This window comes from Anguilla anguilla, chromosome 9 (assembly GCF_013347855.1).
Source record: "Anguilla anguilla isolate fAngAng1 chromosome 9, fAngAng1.pri, whole genome shotgun sequence".
Lineage (NCBI taxonomy): Eukaryota > Metazoa > Chordata > Actinopteri > Anguilliformes > Anguillidae > Anguilla > Anguilla anguilla.
The window spans coordinates 18,705,494-18,728,809 of NC_049209.1; the positions used below are offsets into that span (position 1 = coordinate 18,705,494).

Sequence of the window (23,316 nt, forward strand, 5' to 3'; positions counted from 1 at the left end):
CTAGTTGACTTGTGTAACTGTATGCTGTATACTGTATGTTGTTTTATCTTATAAGTGTCTCTCCTGTCAAATTATTTAATTTGTTTTGTAATTGCATATCTTCTGAAATATTAATAAGGGACATTTATTAAATTGGTCAGTGAGCCAAAACAACTTATGGATGATGCCAGATTCAAGTTTATGTTCCCTCGCATCCACTCGACCTGAGTTAGGTTGTCTTGTTGAACTTTTTATGCGCATGAATTTTGTAATGTTGCACAAGACATGAAGTTCTTAAGCTTCTTACTCCTGGTAAAGTTTATGGAAGTTTAAAGAAGAGTGGTAATTTGCCTAATAAATTCAGATGATGTTAGCCAGGTAATGTAATGTATTCATAATTCTGAAGACGATTAAGACTGGAAAGACTGTGAAAGACAGTGCTCTCAGAATCTCTTAGTAACTCCTTCTCTTGTGTCATTTGTGAATTTCTTTTGTGAATAAAATCAGCTATATTCAGAGAGTGAGCCAATAAAACTCTCGAGTAGTTTTCTGATGTTAGACCTGCAAAATATACTGCATGATAACATTCAATATATTAATGGATATTCGTGTCTTTTTTATGCACATCTTTTGTCAGTATTTTGTACTTTTTTGTTGAATCTTCTATATCTGTTCTATCTTTGGTTCAAAATACATGTTTTTTGTCAAATTCTGAAAGCTGTACCTATAATTGCACTCTTATTTGAAGTATTTGTTCAGTACTCTTTAGGGTCACACTGTGGTTATTTTATATTTATAGCTTATTTTAATTTTTTATTATTATTCATATTTTTTGTATTTTGTCCATTGGTGGCATGACTTTTAAATAAAAGTGAAAATTCCAATAAGATTGTTTTTAAAGAATATTATTTTATGAATTTGTTGACTGGCAAGTGCTGTTGTACTGGCATGTGCTACTTGCAGAATAGGCAACAGCACCTTTCTCAAGAAGGGGAAGTGCATATTTTGCAACCTTATGTTTGCTGATCTTTTGTTTGCTTCTTTTTAAGAAGCACTCTAGACAAACCTATTTGAGCATCTGACTGTATGATTGTTTTGCATAACCTATCGATACCTCTCTCTGTCGTAGCATTGCCACCTAGTTTGAATTGTTGTGAACAAATGGATTTTATACTTTTCACCAAGGACTGAATTGAAGTTTTTTTATATAATGCAAAAGCACAAAAACAGATTAAGTTGTAAATTTGTTACATTTCAGATGTGTGCCCTGTGTCGTGTACGTTTAACAATTATAGGTTTCCCATCACTAAAAAAAACTCATAAGGTTCCATAACCTTTAGTTTTAGATAGAGGGCATGTTGTTTCTTTTGAACACAGTACAGGATTACTGGTCATTTGTCACTGTGGGAGAAAACTGTTTGGATGTTGATTAGATAGGTCCTCTTTGATTGGATGTCCTTGTGTGACATGGTTACAGTTTCCCATGAAGTGCAGCCATCGTGCCATTTCTGATGCTTCTGCAAAATTCTGGCTGGAATCCAATATTCTTGCTTTGCAGTTTGGCTTTAACTTTGAGTAGTGCACCAAGGGATATGTACCCAAGATCTTCAATCATTCATTTATTTCAGCTTGAAGTACAGGAGAATGTAAATAATGAAAGAAAAAAAGCTGAAAGTGTAATTTTGTTGTTTGTTGTTTGTGTGAGTTGTCTAAAATTCCCCTGTAGCTGAGGTGAGTATCCAGCACTTAAAAGAGAACTCTGTTACAAAATTAAATACTTGGCTTGCTATGTGCTATATGAATCTTGAATTGTGTGTCTGTTGACCTTTTACACACAGGGGCAACCAGGAGGAGGCTTTTCTGAAGGAGAGGACCAGAAGCTCCACCATTCTAATGTTTTCACATCCCCTCCCCTTCCCCCCTCTCTCCCTGCCTCCTGCCTGGCCGTGGCATAACCCCTCCCACCGTTAAGAGCGATCAGTGAATGAGAGCCGCCGTGTCAGTCCGGCTCCTCCCCAGGGCACGGCCACTGGGAGCAACAGGTGCTTTGGCTACCCCTCGGGACAGAAAGAGCAATAGACAGCGAGACTGACTGGGTGAGAGAGGGAGAGAAAGTGCCGGTGAGAGAAAGGTAGTAGGACACAGCAAGAGAAGGATGTACAGCAGAAAAGAAAGCTCAAACGGACAAAAATAGAAAAGAGCCTGGGAGCTTTGGCCTGGTTTCTCCCCTGTTCTTCAATTGGCGTGCTCACCTGTCTTTTCCTTCACCACGGACTTTCCCAAGAGGACCCATACACACTCACACACACACACACACACAGACACACTCATATCCTAAAGGGAGACAGCGAGAGAGGAGAGGCAGTGCTGAATCGCTGAGAGGTGAGTGAGAAAACCGCCTCGAGACTTAGTCCCCAGGCACGACGCTTCCCTAAGCCCTTCGTCCAAAGCTTCTTATAGCTCACATATTTCACCTCAGCACGGTTCACACCGAGCTTTAAACTGGGACATTTGTATAAGTTTAAAGAGACAGCGTCTGTGTTTTTGTCTTAGTGTGTCATCACTTTAGTTTTGCCTCGATGTCGCTGTGTAAGAAGCGCAAACCTAATACTGTGACTGAAGTTTAGATTTGTCCTGAGGTGAAAGCTGTGGTGTGAAGCTGGAAGAGCACAGTCAGAGGAACCAAATATCGTTTGGCCCTGTTCAGAAATGATCAGAGGCCTGGGCACTGGACAACATTCATGTTCAAAGTGTCCTGTTTTACCAGCTGTTACATGTTGTAAAATAACCTTCCTTGTTTGTTTAGAAGATTTAAGGGAATATAATATGATTAAGGGTTAGAGCAACTTATTTACATAACTTAAATTGAGCTGCTTGCCCAGAGCTGCATATTTGGTGGTGTAAACAAGCCCCTTGCTCATGGGCTACAACACTGAGGTCACAAGCACAGCTCCATTGCTCCCTAACCCATGACTTCACAATGCTACCTCTGTCTAAAATGTATTGGTGCTATGTATTGCCCTCCTCGTTTAATGGATATTAAATCTGATCTTGACCCTGACAGTTCAGAATCAGCCAGTCATATTACTAATACTCATTTTCTTGTGGTTCTTATATCACTGTATTTGTAATTGCAGCAATTACTTATTTTATATATGAGTACAACAGTAAATTACTGCCAGCAATTGTGGTGACTCGCAATTTCTTTGTGCTTAGCCTGGAAGACACATAATATGCTTTAATTAAGAGAGTGTTAGCATGCTGGCAGACAACTCCTAACGGCTGCTCTGCTGAATCTGAGCAAAAAGAGCATTACTGTATGTAATCACCACACACATTGGGATTATCTCCTATATCTGCAGAATCCTTAGGAAGCCCTTTGGCATTAAAGAGATCCCAAATCCTCATCAGACGGGTGGTGTGTCAGGTCAGGTGGGGGCTGCAGTAGGTACAGTACTACAGACAGGAAGTGGAATGGGAGGGCTGAGCTCTGGGAGAACAAGTGACAATGACAGTGACAATGACAACATATGACAATGCCCAGCCCTGTGACCTTTCACCCTGTATCTCCATCCTCTAAGCTCACGTCTTTCCTTCCACCGTAGAGGCCCCACCTGCCCAGGCCTGAAGGCTGGCAGCAGACTGGCAGCCCATGGTTTTGGATTAGAAGCTCTTATCTTGGCTTCTGTACAGTGTCAATTATTCAAATTGGTGATAAAGCTACTAGGAGGTGCCTGGGTGTCACGTAACGTCTTTAAGTAAGCCCCAAAACAAATGGAAGCTGTTTGGGATTATTTAACAGGCTCATAATTTATGGTTTACATAACTTAGATTAGCCAGGGAATCAGAGTAGGTCCAAGTCCATAATAAAATAATGCAACACCCGAGCATGTATTGAACTCAGACCTGTATTCAATTAAAGACCCTATCAAACCTAATTAATTTAGAGGTTACTGAGATGAAAACTAGCATGCAGCATCTGCCCTCAGGGACATGATAGGGAAATAGTGGTAAATAGTTTAATCTAATTTATAATTATATTATACATGTTTCACTCCAGTTCTGAGGTTTCCAGCTCTTCTTTAATGAGTGGGCACAAGATCCATAAGAAAATCTGTGATGGCCACATTAGGGATAACTACGTATGTAATATATCTGCCTGGACGTCTTTTTGGTGTGGAAGCCACAGTCCGACACATTGAGGTTTTTTCTAATGGAATTACAGTGGGGAACTGGAATCTTTCCAGTTATGGATCCAAGGGAAGTACAGCAGCTACCAGGAGAATACTACATTAAAGGTGCACCTCACAGGGCAAATATGGGCATAAATCTGTTGGGGCTACTCTGCAAGTACAACCCTGTATAGGGGTATTTGTAAAAAAAAATATATATATTGGACACTGATATATGGCTTGCCAGACTTTTCTCTTCCATTCGTCCTGTTAATGCCCAGCCGAAATCAGCGAATGTCAGAAAGAGTGAGGCGCTAATCTGCACACACCATGTGTCACCCAGGATGAGGGTACATGCCGGACAAATGTTTAAAGTGGTGGTGTTTTTACAAGTAAGAGCTGGAATGGTGGATAGATGTGAATGAGGAGATGGCTGTGTAATCTCAAAGCTTTAAATAAAGACTGACCATGGCTGCCTCTCAGCTGGAGGCTAATTAGATTGAGCTATTGCTGTGGATTACCATGGAGACTCGTCATGTGGCAGGGATCGAAAGGGAGAGAGAGAGAGAGAGAGAGAGCTTTAGATTACAACTGCACTCATATACAGGTTTGGTCTCACAGCTGTATTTGTTAGTATCATGAAACTCTTTTAGTTGACTATGTCCAGTATAGTATACTAGTTAAGGATGTGAGCTTGTAACTGAGAGGTCACTGGTCAAAATCTCTATGGTTTCATCATGTAGCCCTGCTATTTCAGGAGATCCTAATGTTTGGGATATATTAATGTTATGTACAGTAGTTATGTTTAGTACTTTGTTGCATTTCCTTTGCATGAAATGGCTGCTTGAAGTCTGACCCATAGACATGACCAGGTGCTGAGTAGTTTCAACACTTTTTTAACTGCTTGTCTTAGCATAAATTAAAATTTACATTTAAAAGTGAGAAATGAAATGTATGTTTTCTATGTTTAATTGCTTTTAAAAAATTATGAAGGATGATACATTAGTGTTATGGAATAGTCCCAGTAGTCCATAACACCCATCGCATAACACTTTATACTGCAAAATGACATACTGCTAGTTTTTTATTTATTTTCTAGGTCCTGGCAGTGGTAGGTAGAACAGAGAATGCCTTATAAGGTTGTTTCTTTGTATCCTAGATATAGTAACTAAATAAATATGGACAAAACAGTGGATTTGAATTAAGTTCGGTTCCTGGGGATTTAAATTAAGTTCAGCACCTGGGGTTTGGAACAAAGTACTGCATTTTGGCACTTCTAGAACAGTTATAACAGATGGGAATTTCTGTCCTGTCTGAATTTTTTATTTCCTTTATTCATTTAATTGATTTTCATGTCAAAAATCAACTTCAAATGGTGCAAAGTTCATGATGGCGGTCCTGCTCAAAGCTGCATTACAAACATGAAAAATATGTGCTGGTTGTGTTCATGGTTGTTTGTGCATGTGTCCTTCATCTCTCCTATCTCTCTTTCTTTCTTTCTCTTTATGTCACTCTCTGTATATTTCTCCAATTTATCTGTTCCTCTTTGTTTGTATAATTAACCTGTATCATTGATTCCATGTGAATGTGTTACCAGTGTGAGTGTAGCACTTGTGGGTGGTAGGATGTTGCAGTGTTGGGTTTGTTCCTTATTTTCTCATGGGCCTTCCAGTCTGGATGCGAGCAGGACGATAGCACGTGAAAGGGCTGTTTTTCCCTTTCTCCATTCAGTCCACCAGGTCATATGACTGGCTAGATCAGGGGGTAAGAGCCTGACTGTGCTCAGCTCGGAATGCCTGTCACGGTTCCTCACGCTATGAAAGGGGACGGTGTGACGTTGCCACATTCTTCTGGCCCCACTTGATGTTCCTGTGGTGCTCACCTGTCCCTCATCTCCTGCAGGGTCTCCCCATGGTGACTTCTGATGTCCAGGAATAAACAGGCGCAATGGTCATTCTACAGCAGGTACAGACCCGACTATCAGCTTGTCATTCTTTTCCTTTTTTTCCTTTGGGGGGAATCGATTTTGGCTGAGAAAAAGATGGGTTCTCCCTACACTTCTAAACTGTATTTGGTGTAAGACATACAGCTGCGTCTGTGTGTATTCTGTGCTTCAAATATGTATAAATCCCAAAAAGAGATATTCTCACGGTGTAACAGTGCCTTTGGTGCCATTAGCATACATACATGACATCAATAAAAAAGGAAGCTGTGCACACAATCATATTCAATGGCCACGTGCTGTTTTCAGAACCTTTCTTGCCAACATGGTCCCTTGCGGCTGCATTTTGCTCCATGTAGTGCTTATACTCCTCAGCGTAACTGACCACCCATGACCTTGTTTTATCTTATATGTACATGGAACTCAGACCAGGGCTGTTATCAGGAACCTGCCATGCTGACTCACACTGATGTCATGATAGATACCCTGGGGCTCTGGCTAATCCTAGCTCTAGCAACCTACATTCTGCATATTTTGGTCTGTTCTTTTTTGTTGTTTTATAATCTGTGCTCATTTTCATTGAATGAATGACAATTGTATTATTTAGAAATTTTACAGATTAAGTAGAGTACGTTTAAATATATATTTGTTGTCAGAATTTAAACTACTTTAGCTACTTTTCTATTTTACCTAAGATACTATATTGTACTGATATAGTCCCAACATGTAATTTGGATGTAAATCTAAAATATTTCTACCCTCCCTCAAGAGATAAGCAGGATTTCACTCATACTACAGCCAAGTGGTAAACTATTTGCAGGAATAAGGTATACACTAACTGTCATATTGTCATATTAGCGTGAGGTAAGGTACTGACCACACTATCAAATAGTTCTTGTCATAATGAGAACAGACTGGTATACACAGTATTGCTCTGCCCTTTTGTAATACTGTTTTGTAGAGCCATGGTCCATGATTTCCCAACATGCGAAATTTGCCCTACAGAATCTGTGATAATCTTTTAAGCATGAAAGGAAGTTAACTCACCCAGATCTACTACATTACATAAAGCTGTTGAAAAGCCTTAAAAGAGTTATTTTAGGACAATGTTCAAATAGGTTTATTGTCACATGTCCTGTGTTTAGATAACTGCAGAGTTCTGTAGTTTTTATTTTGCATATGTTTTGTTCTGCACACATAGAAATTCAGGAACTTTATTTTCTTGCCATTTTGTTGTTACTTTCTTTTGCCATTGTCAATGTGACTTTGTTTTTTTCAGGAAGCAGTGCATAAAGTCCTCTTCTTTTGTTTGCATTATTTATGATTGTAATAAAATCAGGAGATGTTTTTGGAATATTCATTATGTAGACCTTGTGGTCATACATCCCAAGAATCCCTAGTTACAGGGGTTTCTGGTGCTTCTGAATTTCCATTGAAACTGTATTTGTCACACTCCTTAATGAGTTTTCAGAAGATGCATCAAATTGGAATGTCTTGATGTTAACAGAAGGGAGACAGAGCTTTCAGTTTCAGCCTGTAATAATATTAGTGCTGCTAACCCCAGGTGCAAAATGAATAATGTATAATCCAATCACTCCCAAGTGGAAAATTATTGATAATTTCCCAGCCCTAATTGGGTTTTGTTCCAGGGGGACTATGTGTGGTTGGATCTGAAGACCGGCCGAGAGTTTGACGTCCCTATTGGCGCTGTGGTAAAGCTATGTGAATCTGGACTGATCCAGGTTCTGGATGACGAAGGAAATGTGAGTGATAAAGCAGAGCCACGCTCTGTAATTGATTAGAGCTATAATTAATGCATGTGATAGTGTCCGTGTTTCATTATCCAGAAAAGAAAAGAGAAGAAAAAGGAATGTTTTACATTTCTGATGCATTTCCGTTTGCACTCCAAGCTCCTGAAAATCTGCCCTTCTCTCCCCTAGGAGCACTGGATCTCACCCCAAAATGCCACCCACATTAAACCCATGCACCCCACTTCTGTGCATGGGGTGGAGGACATGATCCGTCTGGGTGACCTGAATGAGGCCGGAATCCTCCGCAACCTTCTTATCCGCTACACTGAACACGTCATCTATGTGAGTGCCAGAAGGACACTGGGTTACCCCACCACTTCTTGAATTTCACCACGCTGGCTACTGTACACACTGCTGCCTCCACTCTATATTGTCTGTGAAGGGGCAGTCTACAAATAGAGGAGAACACCCTCATAACCACACACTGGCTACTGTACACACTGCTGCCTCCACTCTATATTGTCTGTGAAGGGGCAGTCTACAAATAGAGGAGAACACCCTCATAACCACACACTGGCTACTGTACACACTGCTGCCTCCACTCTATATTGTCTGTGAAGGGGCAGTCTACAAATAGAGGAGAACACCCTCATAACCACACGCTGGCTACTGTACACACTGCTGCCTCCACTCTATATTGTCTGTGAAGGGGCAGTCTACAAATAGAAGAGAACACCCTCATAACCACACGCTGGCTACTGTACACACTGCTGCCTCCACTCTATATTGTCTGTGAAGGGGCAGTCTACAAATAGAGGAGAACACCCTCATAACCACACGCTGGCTACTGTACACACTGCTGCCTCCACTCTATATTGTCTGTGAAGGGGCAGTCTACAAATAGAGGAGAACACCCTCATAACCACTCGCCGAGATGTGCCACAAAGCCAAAGAATCGTGTTCTTATTTACCCTGCACTGCCAGACGACCTGTATCCTATGCACAGGCCACTCCACTCCGCAGTGTCAATAGGTGATTTTTCTGCCCACTGAAATGAATTGTTCAGTACAAGTGATAACTTCAATCACACATGAATTCACCTTGTGTCTGTTGCTGAAAGGGATTTGTGAAACCGACAGTGGTTTTTGATGTGCGTCCCACAGTGTGGTCAGCGTCACAACACTACCAGGCTCAGCTTTAGCTCATACTCACCTCAGACTCATCCCACACTTATCACACCTCATCTTACTCAACCCAAAGTGTGTTGAGCCTCAGCCAGAACTCAGCCAGAACTCAGATAAGGCTCGGCTGACCTTCAGCTTCCCATATCTTTTTATTTGGCTGTCCCTACGATTAATCCACGTCCTATGTGTTTTGTCTCTTTCTCTGTGAAGACAAACTGCGGGGGGAGGGTAAGTACAGAACCATTCTGCGCTGCTGATCAAGCATCCGTTCTTTAACACGAGAGCGTGTGCATATCAATGTTTCGAACAGCTTGCCAGGTCGTGTATTACGGGCAAAGGCCAGTGGCATGTTCATGTCCAGGCCTGACACAGTGCTTTATACTCTCTAGACAGTAGGAAAATACAAGCTAAGATGGGCTGAATGGCCTGGTTTCATGATCAGTTGTTCTCATTATACTACTGTCTCTGTATTTTGTGCATTGAGTACTTCCTGAGGTTCCTACAGTGTATGGTGGCCATTTATCTGGAAATGTAACACATTCTTGAACATGTCACTGGCTTCAGCTGTTCAAAGCTTCAAAAGTAAATGTTCTATGGCCTAATCTAGGAGTTTTCCTGAAATTAATTTGTGCTTGTTTCACCATGATTGTGGAAGAAATCCCATTTGAGCTTTCAGGATAAAAAATATTGTGCAGTAAATGCTCATGTATGACAGCACCTTAACATTAGACAAATAACAATAGTGATAATTGTTGATAGGTATTAGTGATAGGTAGTAGTTTAGAAACATTCACAAATTATTATTGATGGAAATAGCCATCAATCATTCTTTAAAGTCAATCAATCAACATTCATAAATCAATGTAGTTCCAATGTTGTTTTGTGAATAGAAATCCATTTGAAATTGGAATCATGTTTGTCAGGCTACATTACTTGGTGCTAAAATTTCTGTTTTCATACTGACAGCTATCCGCACATTTTAATTAGCATTCAATGATGCATTACAGGTTGGAGGGTCTCTTGGTGCTAATTAAGGGTGCAGTGTATTTGCAGAGGTGAATGTGTTGTTCAGTGCACAGATGCTAAGTGTAATTTTCTTCTATTCCCCTGAAATGTATTTATACGCTAACATTCACTTTTCATTTATAGTATGGGTCAAGGTCAGTGCCCAGATTTAAAATGCATGAAAATCAAGTCTTCACTTAGTGAGAAATTGTCATTTAAGTTTCACAGATTCCAAAAAATACACCAAATTAGGTCAATCATCATAGGTAAACATGATTTGCTACAGCGGGAAATGGAATGTAGGGTGTTGTAGGTAAATATTAGTTTCTCACCTCCATTAAATATGGATCAGATAGACAGAATTACACCAAATTGATGTGGGTCTTTTGGTAGCAGATTAATTATTGCATAGTATTTGTATGACTAACAATGTTTCCGTAATTATGACATTCAATCCAATAAGATATACTATCCTAGCCCTAGTACAATGATTATATTATAAATAATTCATCTTATTCAACTGCATTGTTGAGGTGTATTTTATTACTATTACCTACTGAAAAGAACTGGTAGCTTGTAGATTGTACAAAGATCACATTTGTCCATGCTCTTCTAAATTGGCAGAGGATGTTGTAATAATGGAGTGGGCTTGCAAATGCAGTTGGCCATTTCAAACATTGTGAGAAAAAAGGAAAAAAATTAAAATGGATTTAAAATGAAATGAAATAAGTCATTCCATGTTGTTGATGAATGAATAATATGATGGGTATTCATCCATAATGTGAGTTTGACATTTGACCCCCAATTCTGTAGACTTACACAGGGTCGATCCTGGTGGCAGTGAATCCCTATCAGCTGCTGCCCATTTACACGGCCGAACAGATCCGCCTCTACACCAACAAGAAGATTGGGGAGATGCCGCCCCACATTTTTGGCATCGCTGACAACTGTTACTTCAATATGCAGCGCAACAACAAGGACCAGTGCTGCATTATCAGGTGCTGTACACTGTCCAAGCAAACGGCAATCAGCAATTCACTGTTACTGTAGTCTCTCCAATAAGCCAACTGTAGACTGTACAGTGGATTCTTTCCAAGAAATTAACAATCAACCAACAAACAACTGGAACCTGCAATTAATTATTACGAAGTGGCCTGTGTGTGTGTGTGTGTGTGTATGTGTGTGTGTTTGTTTGCGCTTGTATGTGATTGTGCATGCGTGTATTCATGAGTGTGCTGATGTGTGCTTCCTCCAGTGGTGAGTCAGGAGCGGGAAAGACAGAGAGCACTAAGCTGATTCTGCAGTTCCTTGCTTCCATCAGCGGGCAGCACTCCTGGATCGAACAGCAGGTCTTAGAGGCCAACCCAATACTGGAAGGTCAGGCTATTCACCGCTTTTCTGCATGTTTTTTACTGAAATAATACTAGGTCAGACTCAAGCTTCTGGGTCATGCAAATTGTTTTCAGATAGAAATTGAAGACCCCCAAACAAGGGATGAACTCTGAGAGTGATGCTTTTTAAATTCTCTAGAATAGTTGGTATGAACAAGAATATTTAGTCTGACCTAATATTATACAATCATATTTGTAGCTGAAACATAGTTCTAATGTAAGAGTGTTAACCTATGTTATGCTCTTCATGAATATGACTATGATATCAACTTCCTGTAGCTTTTGGCAATGCAAAGACCATTCGTAATGACAACTCCAGCCGGTTTGGAAAATACATTGATATACACTTCAACAAGAAAGGAGCGATCGAGGGAGCCAAAATTGAGCAGTACTTGTTGGAGAAGTCCAGAGTATGCAGACAGGTAAGGAGGAGTGGCAATCGAATGGATTGAGCAATACCCCAATACTTTATATCAGAAAAAGCATCTCTTGTGATGATTGTGTCTTCTACTAGGCTCAAGATGAGAGGAACTATCACATCTTCTACTGCATGTTGAAGGGCATGACTCCCACTGAGAAAAAGGACCTGAACCTTGGCCAGGCCATAGACTACACCTACCTCACCATGGTGAGATAAGTGCTCATAACAGCATTACACTGCCTCACCATGGTGACAGAATTTCTCATAACAGCTTTACCCAACCTCGCCATACTGAGACAACTTCTTATAACAGGTTTACCCTACCTCAACATACTGAGACAACTTCTCATAACAGCTTTACCCTACCCAGAGGTGGACAATCCAGGGGTCAGAAAGTAAAAGTCCTGCCATGTATTTCCTCCACCCCACACTCGGCTAAGTTACATGATTTAATTTAGGAAACGCTGGGTACCATTGCTTTGGAATTTGAACTTGTTTAACTTGTGTGTGTTAAGATAGCCAGTGTTGTTTGTTCATTTTGTCACTTCATTTTGATATCAATACTTTTAACGACAGGCCTAGATATTGATATTTTTAATTAATGACTTATAGACAGTGATTTGTATGTGTGAGTAACTTGGAATGTTGAAAATGTGTTTACCACCATCATCATGTAAACAGATTATCATTTTGAGAGAAATGTAATATCATGTTAAGGGAGCAGTGAGTAGTGACAAATCCCTATGGCTATACTGGCCAAGCCATATGAACTGTATGCAAGGCAGATCTTCATTGAGACCTGTGTGCATGTGTTAAAATGCTTTCTCCACCCTGCTGGCGGTCTCCAGGGAAATTGCACCGTGTGTGATGGCCGTGATGACCTGAAGGACTACTGCAACATCCTTTCTGCCATGAAGGTGCTGATGTTCACAGAGACTGAGAACTGGGAGATCTCTAAGCTGCTAGCTTCCATCCTGCATATGGGCAACATTCACTTCAGAGGTGGGCTATTTGCACCACTGGCAGTCCTCCCCACACTGTGGCACACAGCATCTACTGTAGCCTACTCTCTAATAAATGTGTAATGCACACATTTGTATGCTACCAAACCTGCATGGAGAAAGAAATGCTGGTGAGGTAAACCTTATCCATGATGGTGATGTAAACTTTGATGATTATAGAAGATTACAAAAAACATTACACAGCAGTACTCAACAAGCTGTAAGCAAACTCAGCATTGGATATATCTACTGCTCTCGGAGGAATTTGAGGAGATGAATTTAATGCTGCGCTAAGTTGTAAAAGCCTATTACTGTAAGTGAGTCAGAATGATGTTATGCTGAGTACCGTGAGTTCATTCATTTTGCATTATAATCAATGAAGCTATATGACTGAGAGAAACATCTGCACACCAGTATCAGTACTGCCTTTGCCTGCCCTTCAAGCATTGACTGATTCTCTCTAATACTGTGACAGACTGTCTCCAACCCCTGTCTGTGATAACTGCTCCTGACTCTGTCCTGTCTGGTATTGCTTCTCACCCACCTAGCTCGGACATACGCCAATCTGGATGCCTGTGTGGTGGTGCAGTCTCCTGATCTTGTCACTGCGACAATGCTGCTGGAGGTGGGACTTAATCTGCCATGCATTTATGCTGACTACAAAAGTAACTCTGAGATACGAAGCTAGAGGCCATTTAGACTGTGATAGGGCTGAGTGGAAATTGCCAGGGTGACCTTGTAAAAACAGTAAAAATGGAGGAAGAGGAAAATTCAGAAGGTAGAAATTTACAGTGAAAATTTTTTTCTCAAAGCATAAAATGGCACATAAAATATGGCTTTTTTTCTTGATTTTCACCATAATGGCATGCATTGCAGACAATCCTATAAAAAAGAGTTGCCAGTTATCCAGAGCTAAGCAGTATGACTGCATGGAAAGAAAAATATGTTTCTAATTACAAACCAGTTTTTTGGGTAACGGCCAGTGTTCCACCCCCAGAACGAGGGCAGTTGTGTGACTATTTTCTTCAGTTCTTCATGCCTCTAGTTGGAGTTTGTATGTACAGCACCTAAACTGAAAATCATTATCCTGCTTCAATCCTTTTGATATGTTCACAGCCTTGTGGCATTCATTCTTATTTAAAGCCTTCTTTATCACATGGCACTAGGTGGTTGCATAAAATTACAACCCAAATTTTGAGTTGTTTTGAATTTTATTGTCTGTCTTGGCCCCCAGAGGTGGAATGAGCTCCCCACTGCAATCAGAACTGTGGAGTTGCTCTCTATATTTTGCCACCGACTCCAATGTAAGCAGCACCATGGCTTACCTAATGCTGAGCTCTGAGCATTTGGGTTTACCTATGATAAATCAAAAACTATATCCCTTATCCCATCTGCTTCATAATAATACTACATTCTCTGTTTTCCTCTGGCACCTGTTATGGCACCAAGCTTTATGTTGTTATGCATCAAGTGCTACTATTGGTTGTGACTATAACAATGTGCCGTCATCAACTCTGCTCATTGCCTAAACCTGTATGTCTGCATTTGTATGTCCAAATATAGATGTCTTTTGTAAATTGTTATGCCTTGCATGTGTTGATATTGACATACATATGTGCAGCGAGAGGATGACATTGTGCAAAGTGACTTTGAATTCGGTCACATGCTCTTCACACTGCATAAAATCTGAAGATCAATTGTGAAGTGGCTCCAGGGGATTGGCTAATGAAGAGGGGTTATACACATCATATGTAAGGCTAATTATCACCTCCTTGCAAAGTAATGACCAGCAAGAATTTTTCCACCCCCCATCCCCAAACCGTCCGATGATCAAGACCCTCAATTGATCTTTATTCTGTGTAGTCTCTTCCTGTCCCCTACGTCCTTGACTGTTTAAAGTTGTCTGCCTCCAATCAGGGGTTGGTTTTAATGGCTGTTCTGTGTGATAGGCAGTGTTCTCATTAAAAGTGATGGTTCAAGCAATGGCTCCTAGGTGCATTTGTCGAGTGTCTGGGCAGTGTAGAGATAATGGCCATCGTTAAGGGGAGACAAGATTGTCAGAACAGTGATAAGCACTGGTGAAAGACATCCATTGTCACAGCATGAGTTCAGTACACTGTGAAACAAAGAAGCAGAGGGAGGAGTTCATTTTGATGGGACGCAAGTCTTCTCTGCAAGCTAATCGGGAGGTTGGATAGAGTCCTGGACGTACAATGGATGCACAGGGCCCACTTGTGGCGGACATTAGTTTGCACTTTTCATTTTCTTTATCCCTGCTTTTTTGCAGATTGAATGCAATTACCCACAGTATTAAAGAAGACAGATTGCACCATAAAGGAGCCAGCTATTGGTTGAGAGCCATCTTGTATTAGAACAAGAAATCTTGTTTAGTTGTGAAACCTTTTGAAAGTCTGCTTAAACAAAAAATAAATCAATAAATAAATAAATACATAAATAATAATACATTTCAATAAAAACTTTTCAGAAGCAAGCTTCTTTCGTCAGGGCAGCCCTGATGAAGGGACTATAAAAAAATAACTAAAAGGTGTGTCCATGTTCTGTGAAGGTGAAACCTAGAGACATGATGGACTGTTTGACTACGCGCACCCTCATCACCCGGGGAGAGTCTGTCTCCACTCCTCTCAGCATGGACCAGGCACTGGACGTCCGGGATGCCTTTGTAAAGGTCAGCCCCTCCACCCTGTTTTCCCCATCAAAGGAAAGGTGTGGCTGCTGATGTCAGTTCCTGAATTTAGTCAACAAATCAATAATCAGAAATGATCACTTCCAAATGAATATGTTCAAGAACTACACTCACGGCTCCTACTGTAGGTCTAGAGCATGTGTGTTTGTTTATGAACAAAACAAATAATCGTGTGCTATGCTCACAAGTACACAGTAGCAAAGCACAGAGCAGAAAAGACTATGTTTTCTTACTTTCCAGGGAATTTACGGAAGGTTGTTTGTATGGATTGTGGACAAGATCAATGCTGCCATCTACAAGCCACCCGCCAGTGAGACCCAATCGGTCAGGAAATCCATTGGCCTCCTGGACATCTTTGGGTTTGAGAACTTCACTATCAATAGGTGAGCCTAAAGTAAATCTATAGGTGTTTTGTGCCTTGTAGGGTCCCACAGCATGTGACCGTCTTCTGATCTGTCCAACAAGTGTTCTATGGAGTTTTCACAATCCAGTGTATCACTTTTACCTACTGTATTCATGTCAAGTTATATAAGTTCTGGCCTTAACCGTTTCCCCCTGCAGTTGTCCATCTTCTGCTGTTTAACACTGTACTTATCAGAAAATATATTCAGTACATATATACAATGCTTTCCACATGAGCAATTATATAATTGATTAACTGGACTTGATGAAGATGAAACTTTGACACAATAGTTCATACAATATTTTACTGTATTTCCAATCAAGTGAACACTTTAAAAGTTCTTTACATGAATGACTTAAAGCTTCCTGCAGGTGATTTGACCTGCCCATCTGGCATCATCTAACTGATGATTTGTTTGTTTATTGTTTATTCGATTTGTTTATTGTTTATGCGATTTGTCTTTTACTTATTGCCTACAGTTTTGAGCAGCTGTGCATCAACTTTGCAAATGAGAACCTGCAGCAGTTCTTTGTGCGGCATGTGTTCAAGCTGGAACAGGAGGAGTACAATTTGGAGAACATCAACTGGCAACACATCGAGTTCACTGACAACCAGGATGCCCTCGACATGATCGCCATCAAGCCAATGAACATCATCTCCCTCATTGATGAAGAGAGCAAATTCCCTAAGGTGCCACTCAAAGAGTTAATCCAGAGCCCATTATTGTTTATGATTTACAGCCTAGAGGTATTCACTCCAGTTGGAGAGGTGGTAAGGATAGCCCTCATCAAGAGAGAGAGGGACAAATACTCTGATTCAAGGAAGGAATCTGAGTCTTCTACACACATACTACAAATTTATGTTAACATTGTAAATAGTTTCCCTAAGAACGTATGATTTTTGCAAATAACTTGAATAATTCACATTTCCTTATTCTGTTATATGCATATGCTTCGTTCTAAAGCCACTAGTGGACTTAGGATGGTGGAGTTCGGAAGTGTTTCTTCATTCAATTGTATAAAAAATTGTGCCTAACGTGTGCTTCCAGGGGACAGAAGCCACAATGCTCTATAAGCTGAACTCTCAGCACAAACTGAACTCAAACTACATCCCCCCAAAGAACAACTACGAGACTAAATTTGGTATCCAGCACTTTGCCGGGGTGGTGCACTATGAGACCAAAGGTACAGAGTGATGTCTTGCTTTATTGTATAATAATACTTTTTTTCATTAATATGTTTTATCGTGTAAAAGCAGCTTCTCTAGTGGATCAGAGGCATGCAGTCTGCCTGTGCCTACAGCATCTGAGGAGCAGTACAGCACAGTGGCTGCACAGCTCAGCTTTGAACAAAGGAGAGAATATAAGCTTGCAGGATGAGACTCAGAGCACAAGCTAATCTGTGCTGTATGGGAAGATGTGGCCATATTGGGGCAGACCTACAATTACAAATGAACAAATAGCTGATTACATTCTGGTTAAAAAAATACTGAGATATTGGATAGCCCCTATAATTTTTCACCTTGTAAATGAATTAAGGTAATTACACCCTTAATTATATTTAGGCTTTCTGGAGAAGAACAGGGACAGCCTCCATGGTGACATCATCCAGCTGGTTCATTCCTCCAAGAACAAGTTCATCAAGCAGATCTTCCAGGCCGATGTTGCCATGGTAACGTTCCATTACCGTAGTGATTTTGTCAGGAAATCGTTCTGTGATCTATTGGGTGACCTGGTCAAAACATGCCCAAAGGACAATCAACTTGAAAATAAATAAGCCTCTCATTTAACATCGATGCAATTATTTGGTCTTTAATTGTCTGACTCATCATGGCTCTTAACATTGGCTCTTTCTCCTGTTTCTCTGTGTAAAATCTGACCTCAGTTTCTGTGTGGCTATCTTCAACCTGCCACCCCTCCGCCCAAGGTAAAATACCCCCCAGTTAGCATTATTTGCTACTCCCAATTACCATGTTGGTCCAGCACCATGAATCCTCCCCTACCCTGTGAGGCGCCTGTAGCACAACCTCCCCTCACCTCACCTTGCTTCAAGTGTTTTCCAGCCCTACTGATCCAGGGTCATCATATCCATTCACAATCTCATAACAGATACCACTGCATGTAAAAGTTGGATACTGGTTAAGGATAGGACCCCAGGTGTGGAATGTGTAGGCGCTGTCAGACTCCAGTCCATGGTTTCTCCGCCACATCCCCCAAAAAATGACTACATTTCCCATCTCAGTAGAATGTAAACCATTTTTGCTGCAGTGCTCAAACCCAAGAAAACCTCAGCATTGAGGAATGAATGGTAGAGAAAACGTATTTACTTGAGTTTTATTGTCCAAATGACATGATAGTTGATATAATAAGCTAAAACAGGGTTTCACCCAGAAAAATAGCGGAAGGAGAGGTGGGAGGGTAAGCAGTAGTGGAATGAAGCAGCGAGCCGTGGTATTCACACAGAGTAGCCTACACCCGACCTAGCAAAATCATGACTGTACAATGTCAATTTTGTTTTTTTGGTTTTATTTTAATGTTGGAATTCATGAGTGCCTCCAGTATTAATACGTGGAGAAAAACATGCAGAACTAGTGACCATGTAAAAGTGAACATATTTTCATTTATTCTCCCAATGAGATCATTGTTTACAAAATGGTTGAAATGCAAAATTTGCTGAACTTGAGTGGAGGTCTCTCATAGAGACAGATCAGTCCTATGTTTTGTGTGTTTACATTAAGAGCTGAGGCCCTTCCTTTATTTTCACCTGTGACACCCCCACCCCCACCCCCTCCCCCCTCCCCCTCCAGGTTTTCAGTAAGGTCACCCTGTGGTAAGCACACTGTTAAAGTCTGGACTTGAAGCACTGTTCATTATAGCCCTGATATTCTGCTAATGTAATTTATTCTCCTTTAGCTTACGAAAATTCCATACTCTACTGCATTTGTGTCTTTGAAATATTATGGCCATAACAGTAATTGGAGCCGAAATATTTTCTGGGCAAACGTTAGTCATGAAAACCACAGAGATTTGTGGAAATAATTTAGTGACTGTACCCTCTTTCTCCCTCAGAAAAGTTGCCTTTGGAAACTGCTCTAAGCTTTTCCCCAGCAGTTTTGATATTCAGGGAGGAGAAAGTCTACCCTTTGAATGCTCAGTGAAAAGCACTTATGCCACTTATAATGTCCATGTTTAAGATTCCTGTATGGTAGTGAGGGAGTCAACGACAATGAGAAAGGGAGGGACTGAGAGGAAGGTAAAGGGAAACCCTGGAAATGAGGAAAGGAAAAGGCCATGAAAGAGAGAACAGAGTCATGGGAAAGAGAAAGAGAGCGGAGGTGGAAAAAGTAATCAGACCGGCAGGCATTCTGGGCGGATCCCCCACCCCTCCCCTTCCCAGCTTCCCCTTCTCCTGAGGTCATCTCTGTTGTGTGAGCGCAGGGCGTGGAGACGAGGAAGCGTTCTCCAACGCTCAGCAGCCAGTTCAAGCGCTCCCTGGAGCTGCTGATGAGGACGCTCGGCGCGTGCCAGCCCTTCTTTGTGCGCTGCATCAAACCCAACGAGTTCAAGAAGCCCATGGTGAGTCGCCGGCAACCTGCTGCCACGACGGTCCCTTAATGGGCAGGATCATGGTGGCGGATTGGGTTTGAAAGGGGGAACTGTCATTTTGTCTACAAAAAATGTCATATAGGGAACACCCCTGGTGGAGGAACATCTGCTACACAGCCGAGTCCAAGCTTATGAAGTTACCATAATGTTGTGGCAATGGGACAATGTTGTCCATAACCTTGTTTCCATCCCTGCAGCTATTTGACAGAGAGCTGTGTGTCAGGCAGCTGCGCTATTCTGGCATGATGGAGACCATCCGTATCCGCCGAGCTGGATATCCCATACGCCATACCTTCACAGAGTTTGTGGACCGCTACCGCGTACTTGTGCCTGGTGTCAAACCTGCCCACAAACAGGTGAGTGAGCTCTGAGTAGTGCATTCATGCCATACATGCACTCTTGCACCTGAGAGTTGGATGAAAATCCACATATCCCAAAAAATTGCTCTTCCATCATAAGCTTACTTGGCAAACTTAATTGCATACTAAAAAAGAAGAAAGCCAAATATTTAATGTTTATGTATCGTGTCATGGCTCCATATAATGATAATGTTAAAATGATTGCATGTACACGTTGTATATCTGCGGTTATGGGGTAATGGTCATTCTCAGAAATGGTCTGCAGTCATATTAGGGTCCTCTGACATACAGTACCCCTGGTGTACTGACCTGTAGTTGAACAGGAGAACATGTTGGATATTGTACACTCATCCCTGCATAAAATTGTGATGTTTCACAGGAGGATTTGCATGGGACATGTCAGTGCATTGCTGAGGGTGTCCTGGGGAGAGAAGGTGACTGGCAGATTGGGAAGACTAAGATCTTCCTCAAGGTGCCTCTTTTTGTCTACTATACTGCTTAATCATTGAATTTCCAAATCAACAGCCAGATGAGCATCTGAAGGCCAAGGCATAAAGGTGTGCTACCTGTATACGGTGAAACATGGATTAGTTGGTTTCCACAGCCTATAGGACTGCTTGGTCTGAAGGCACTGCTGTATACCAGACTGAGGTCAGGTAGCTGTAGTTTTTTGTTTGCGTTTTTTGCTTTTTGTCTATTTATTTGGAGATTTACAGTACTTGTGCATTATATGTCTTGCCTTGCACTTTTTAACAATTAATACACGGTAGTCCTTGTTACTGGGTCATTAACTGTCCATGACACATGGCACAGGAAACCCCTTACCACAAGGGCAGAGAGCAACAGACACACTTCCAAACAGGAAGTGGCCTCTGGATCAGATTACACTTTTTACACAAAATTCTTGTGAATTATTGAAATAAGATGAACCTGGGTCCGTTTTCTGCAATTACAGAATACCTCAATTATACTGTATGTAATGCATTGTTGGAAGGTTCAGAAGAATCATGGTGTGACGGGAACCGGCTTTACGTAATTAAATATCTTACTGCAATCCTCTCAGGATCACCATGACATGATGCTGGAGATTGAGCGGGACAAGGCCATCACTGACAAGGTCATTCTCATTCAAAAGGCAGTGAGGTGTTTCAAAGAAAGGTGAGAGAAGCAAGAGAATGGCGGGGGGGGGGGGCTCTAGGACCATGGCTATCTGGGGGATACACCCCTGGCAGTAGTTGGTAAAGAATTTGCTAATAATAATATGGCTCATTTTGATTGATTAACCTTAACCTATCCATCACCGCAAACACAACCTATGATTCTAAAAAAACTCAGTCCTAACCTTGAATATGATTTTCCTTACAGAACTCATTTTCTGAAGATGAAAAAATCTGTGATTTTGATCCAGAAAATGTGGAGAGGGTACTACTGTCGAAAGAACTACAGTGCAGTAAGTTTCACTTTTTCTGGTTTCCTCAGCAGTCTGTGAGCTACACTAGCATCATCTACCTTACCATTTATTATTGTCTTTTTAGTTATTGATACGACTATCCCACAATAGAATACCTTAACCCTTCACTAGTGATGGCTGTACAGAACTATTCAATTTCCATTGCATTGCCTACAACCAGTTTGTAGTACATGACATCACAATGAGTTCTGATGTCCACCCACAAATGCAGACGAGATTGTGCTGCAAAAAAAAATTTTCTTGTCATTTAATTGGAAGCTCTGTGCTTGTTTGTCCTCCTTTGTTTGTTAATTCAATTTAATCTGTCATTTCTACAGGCTGAACTGGCTTTGCCAACATGGTAAAAAGATGAATTAAAAGAATAAAACATATGTGCAATAAAACATCTATCCATTGTCAATCCCACAAAGGAATTTTGTACCAAAGAAATCTTATTGAATCAGCTCTATTTAACCTGATCTAATCATATGTCTTTTCCCAGACAGATTAATGAAGTCTTTGAGGCATGTAATTGAAAGAATTGTCATCTACTATATGGGAGTTGGACAAAAGAGTTTTATACAAAGCAGCACAGTAAATCCTGTGGTACTGTCTCAGCTCTCTGTTCTAACTATGTGCCATTGCCTGTGTGTGTGTGTGTGTGTGTGTGTGTGCACGCGTGTCTGTCTGTCTGTCTGTACAGATGCAGATTGGCTTTTTGCGGCTACAGGCTCTTTTCAGATCCCGTAAGCTGTGCAGAACCTACCGGTCAGCTCGGTACCATGTCACCCACCTTCAAGCGTGTTGTCGGGGGTTTCTGGTGAGGCAGGTCTTCCAACGCCAGTTGTGGGCTGTCGTCACCATTCAGGCCTATGTCCGTGGAATGATCACACGCAGGCTGTGCAAGCAGCTAAAGATTGAGGTACATAATAGAATATTAAGTGACAATGTGTAAAATTATTATAAAATATTCAGTGACATATAGTGCCATCTTAAAACTGGCTAGCGACGCTGCTGAGTGCAGAGCACAAAGAAGACCATGGTATCCTTGCTGAATACTGTACAACCCAGGGTTACTAGCTGGATATTCAAATCAGTTTATGCCATTTATTGTCAGCTATCCCATGTGAGCGCTCATTACATGATTAGATGATTGTACTTGTTAGATGATTTCCAAGAATGCCATTCGCCTTACCATGTCAGTCTTCCTTCTGTTGATGGTGAGAGTTGGGAATTTATTTTTACGCATTTATAATGTTATTAATAATAATTTGGAGACAATACAGTGTTAGACTATACAGAGTTATACAGTGTATACACCCCAGTGACTATTGAAAGGTTATTTTTAAGTCTTCATATTTAACCTTCTACCTGAAAGCTTGTGTGTTCAAGGTGAGAGATGAAAGCAGTGAAGCCCCCCTTTCTGTCTCTGTGCAGTACCAGCGTCGCCTGGAAGCAGAGAGGTTGCGGATGGCAGAGGAGGAGAAGCTCTTGAACCTGATGACAGCCAGGAGAGCCAAAGCAGAGGCAGAAAGGAAACACCAGGAGCGTCTGGCAGAGCTGGCCCAGGAGGAAGCGGAGCGCAAGAGGAGAGAGCAGGAGGACGCACGAAGGAAGAAGGAGATGATGGAGGAAGTAGAGAAGGCCAAGCAGGAGCCTGTCAATGACTCAGACATGGTGGACAAGATGTTTGGCTTCCTGGGCTCTACCAACTCCTTCCCTGGCCATGAGGGACAGGCCCCGGATGGCTTTGAGGTAACATGAAAAGATGGATAATTAGCATGTGGCTAATGGGTCACTTGGATTTGACTTTCAAACCTATTTGTGTCTCAGGTTATGCCTATATATCCTCATTTTACCTACCATGGCTTTACTGGCTATATAACATTTTTCATTTGCATATGATTTGTATGTCACATGTCATGGCATGTGTGTGTATGTGTGTGTCTG

General features: G+C 41.3%; 1 protein-coding gene across 1 annotated transcript in view; it reads left to right on the forward strand.

Moving 5' to 3' along the window:
- Nucleotides 1-1,998: 1,998 nt before the first annotated feature.
- The window catches only part of LOC118236224 (unconventional myosin-VIIa-like), a 35,516-nt gene continuing 14,198 nt past the window's right edge, over nt 1,999-23,316 (forward strand). The window contains exons 1-23 of the mRNA XM_035434419.1: nt 1,999-2,361; nt 6,054-6,116; nt 7,743-7,856; nt 8,034-8,186; nt 9,239-9,256; nt 10,847-11,031; nt 11,289-11,410; nt 11,704-11,846; nt 11,939-12,052; nt 12,694-12,847; nt 13,395-13,471; nt 15,413-15,532; nt 15,791-15,933; nt 16,433-16,643; nt 17,002-17,137; nt 17,517-17,623; nt 19,390-19,527; nt 19,755-19,913; nt 20,296-20,388; nt 20,980-21,074; nt 21,282-21,366; nt 22,070-22,288; nt 22,804-23,121. Of these exons, the coding sequence (XP_035290310.1) occupies nt 6,099-6,116; nt 7,743-7,856; nt 8,034-8,186; nt 9,239-9,256; nt 10,847-11,031; nt 11,289-11,410; nt 11,704-11,846; nt 11,939-12,052; nt 12,694-12,847; nt 13,395-13,471; nt 15,413-15,532; nt 15,791-15,933; nt 16,433-16,643; nt 17,002-17,137; nt 17,517-17,623; nt 19,390-19,527; nt 19,755-19,913; nt 20,296-20,388; nt 20,980-21,074; nt 21,282-21,366; nt 22,070-22,288; nt 22,804-23,121 (2,922 nt within the window). The 5' untranslated portion in view covers nt 1,999-2,361; nt 6,054-6,098. The remainder of the gene's footprint in view (nt 2,362-6,053; nt 6,117-7,742; nt 7,857-8,033; nt 8,187-9,238; nt 9,257-10,846; nt 11,032-11,288; nt 11,411-11,703; nt 11,847-11,938; nt 12,053-12,693; nt 12,848-13,394; nt 13,472-15,412; nt 15,533-15,790; nt 15,934-16,432; nt 16,644-17,001; nt 17,138-17,516; nt 17,624-19,389; nt 19,528-19,754; nt 19,914-20,295; nt 20,389-20,979; nt 21,075-21,281; nt 21,367-22,069; nt 22,289-22,803; nt 23,122-23,316) is intronic.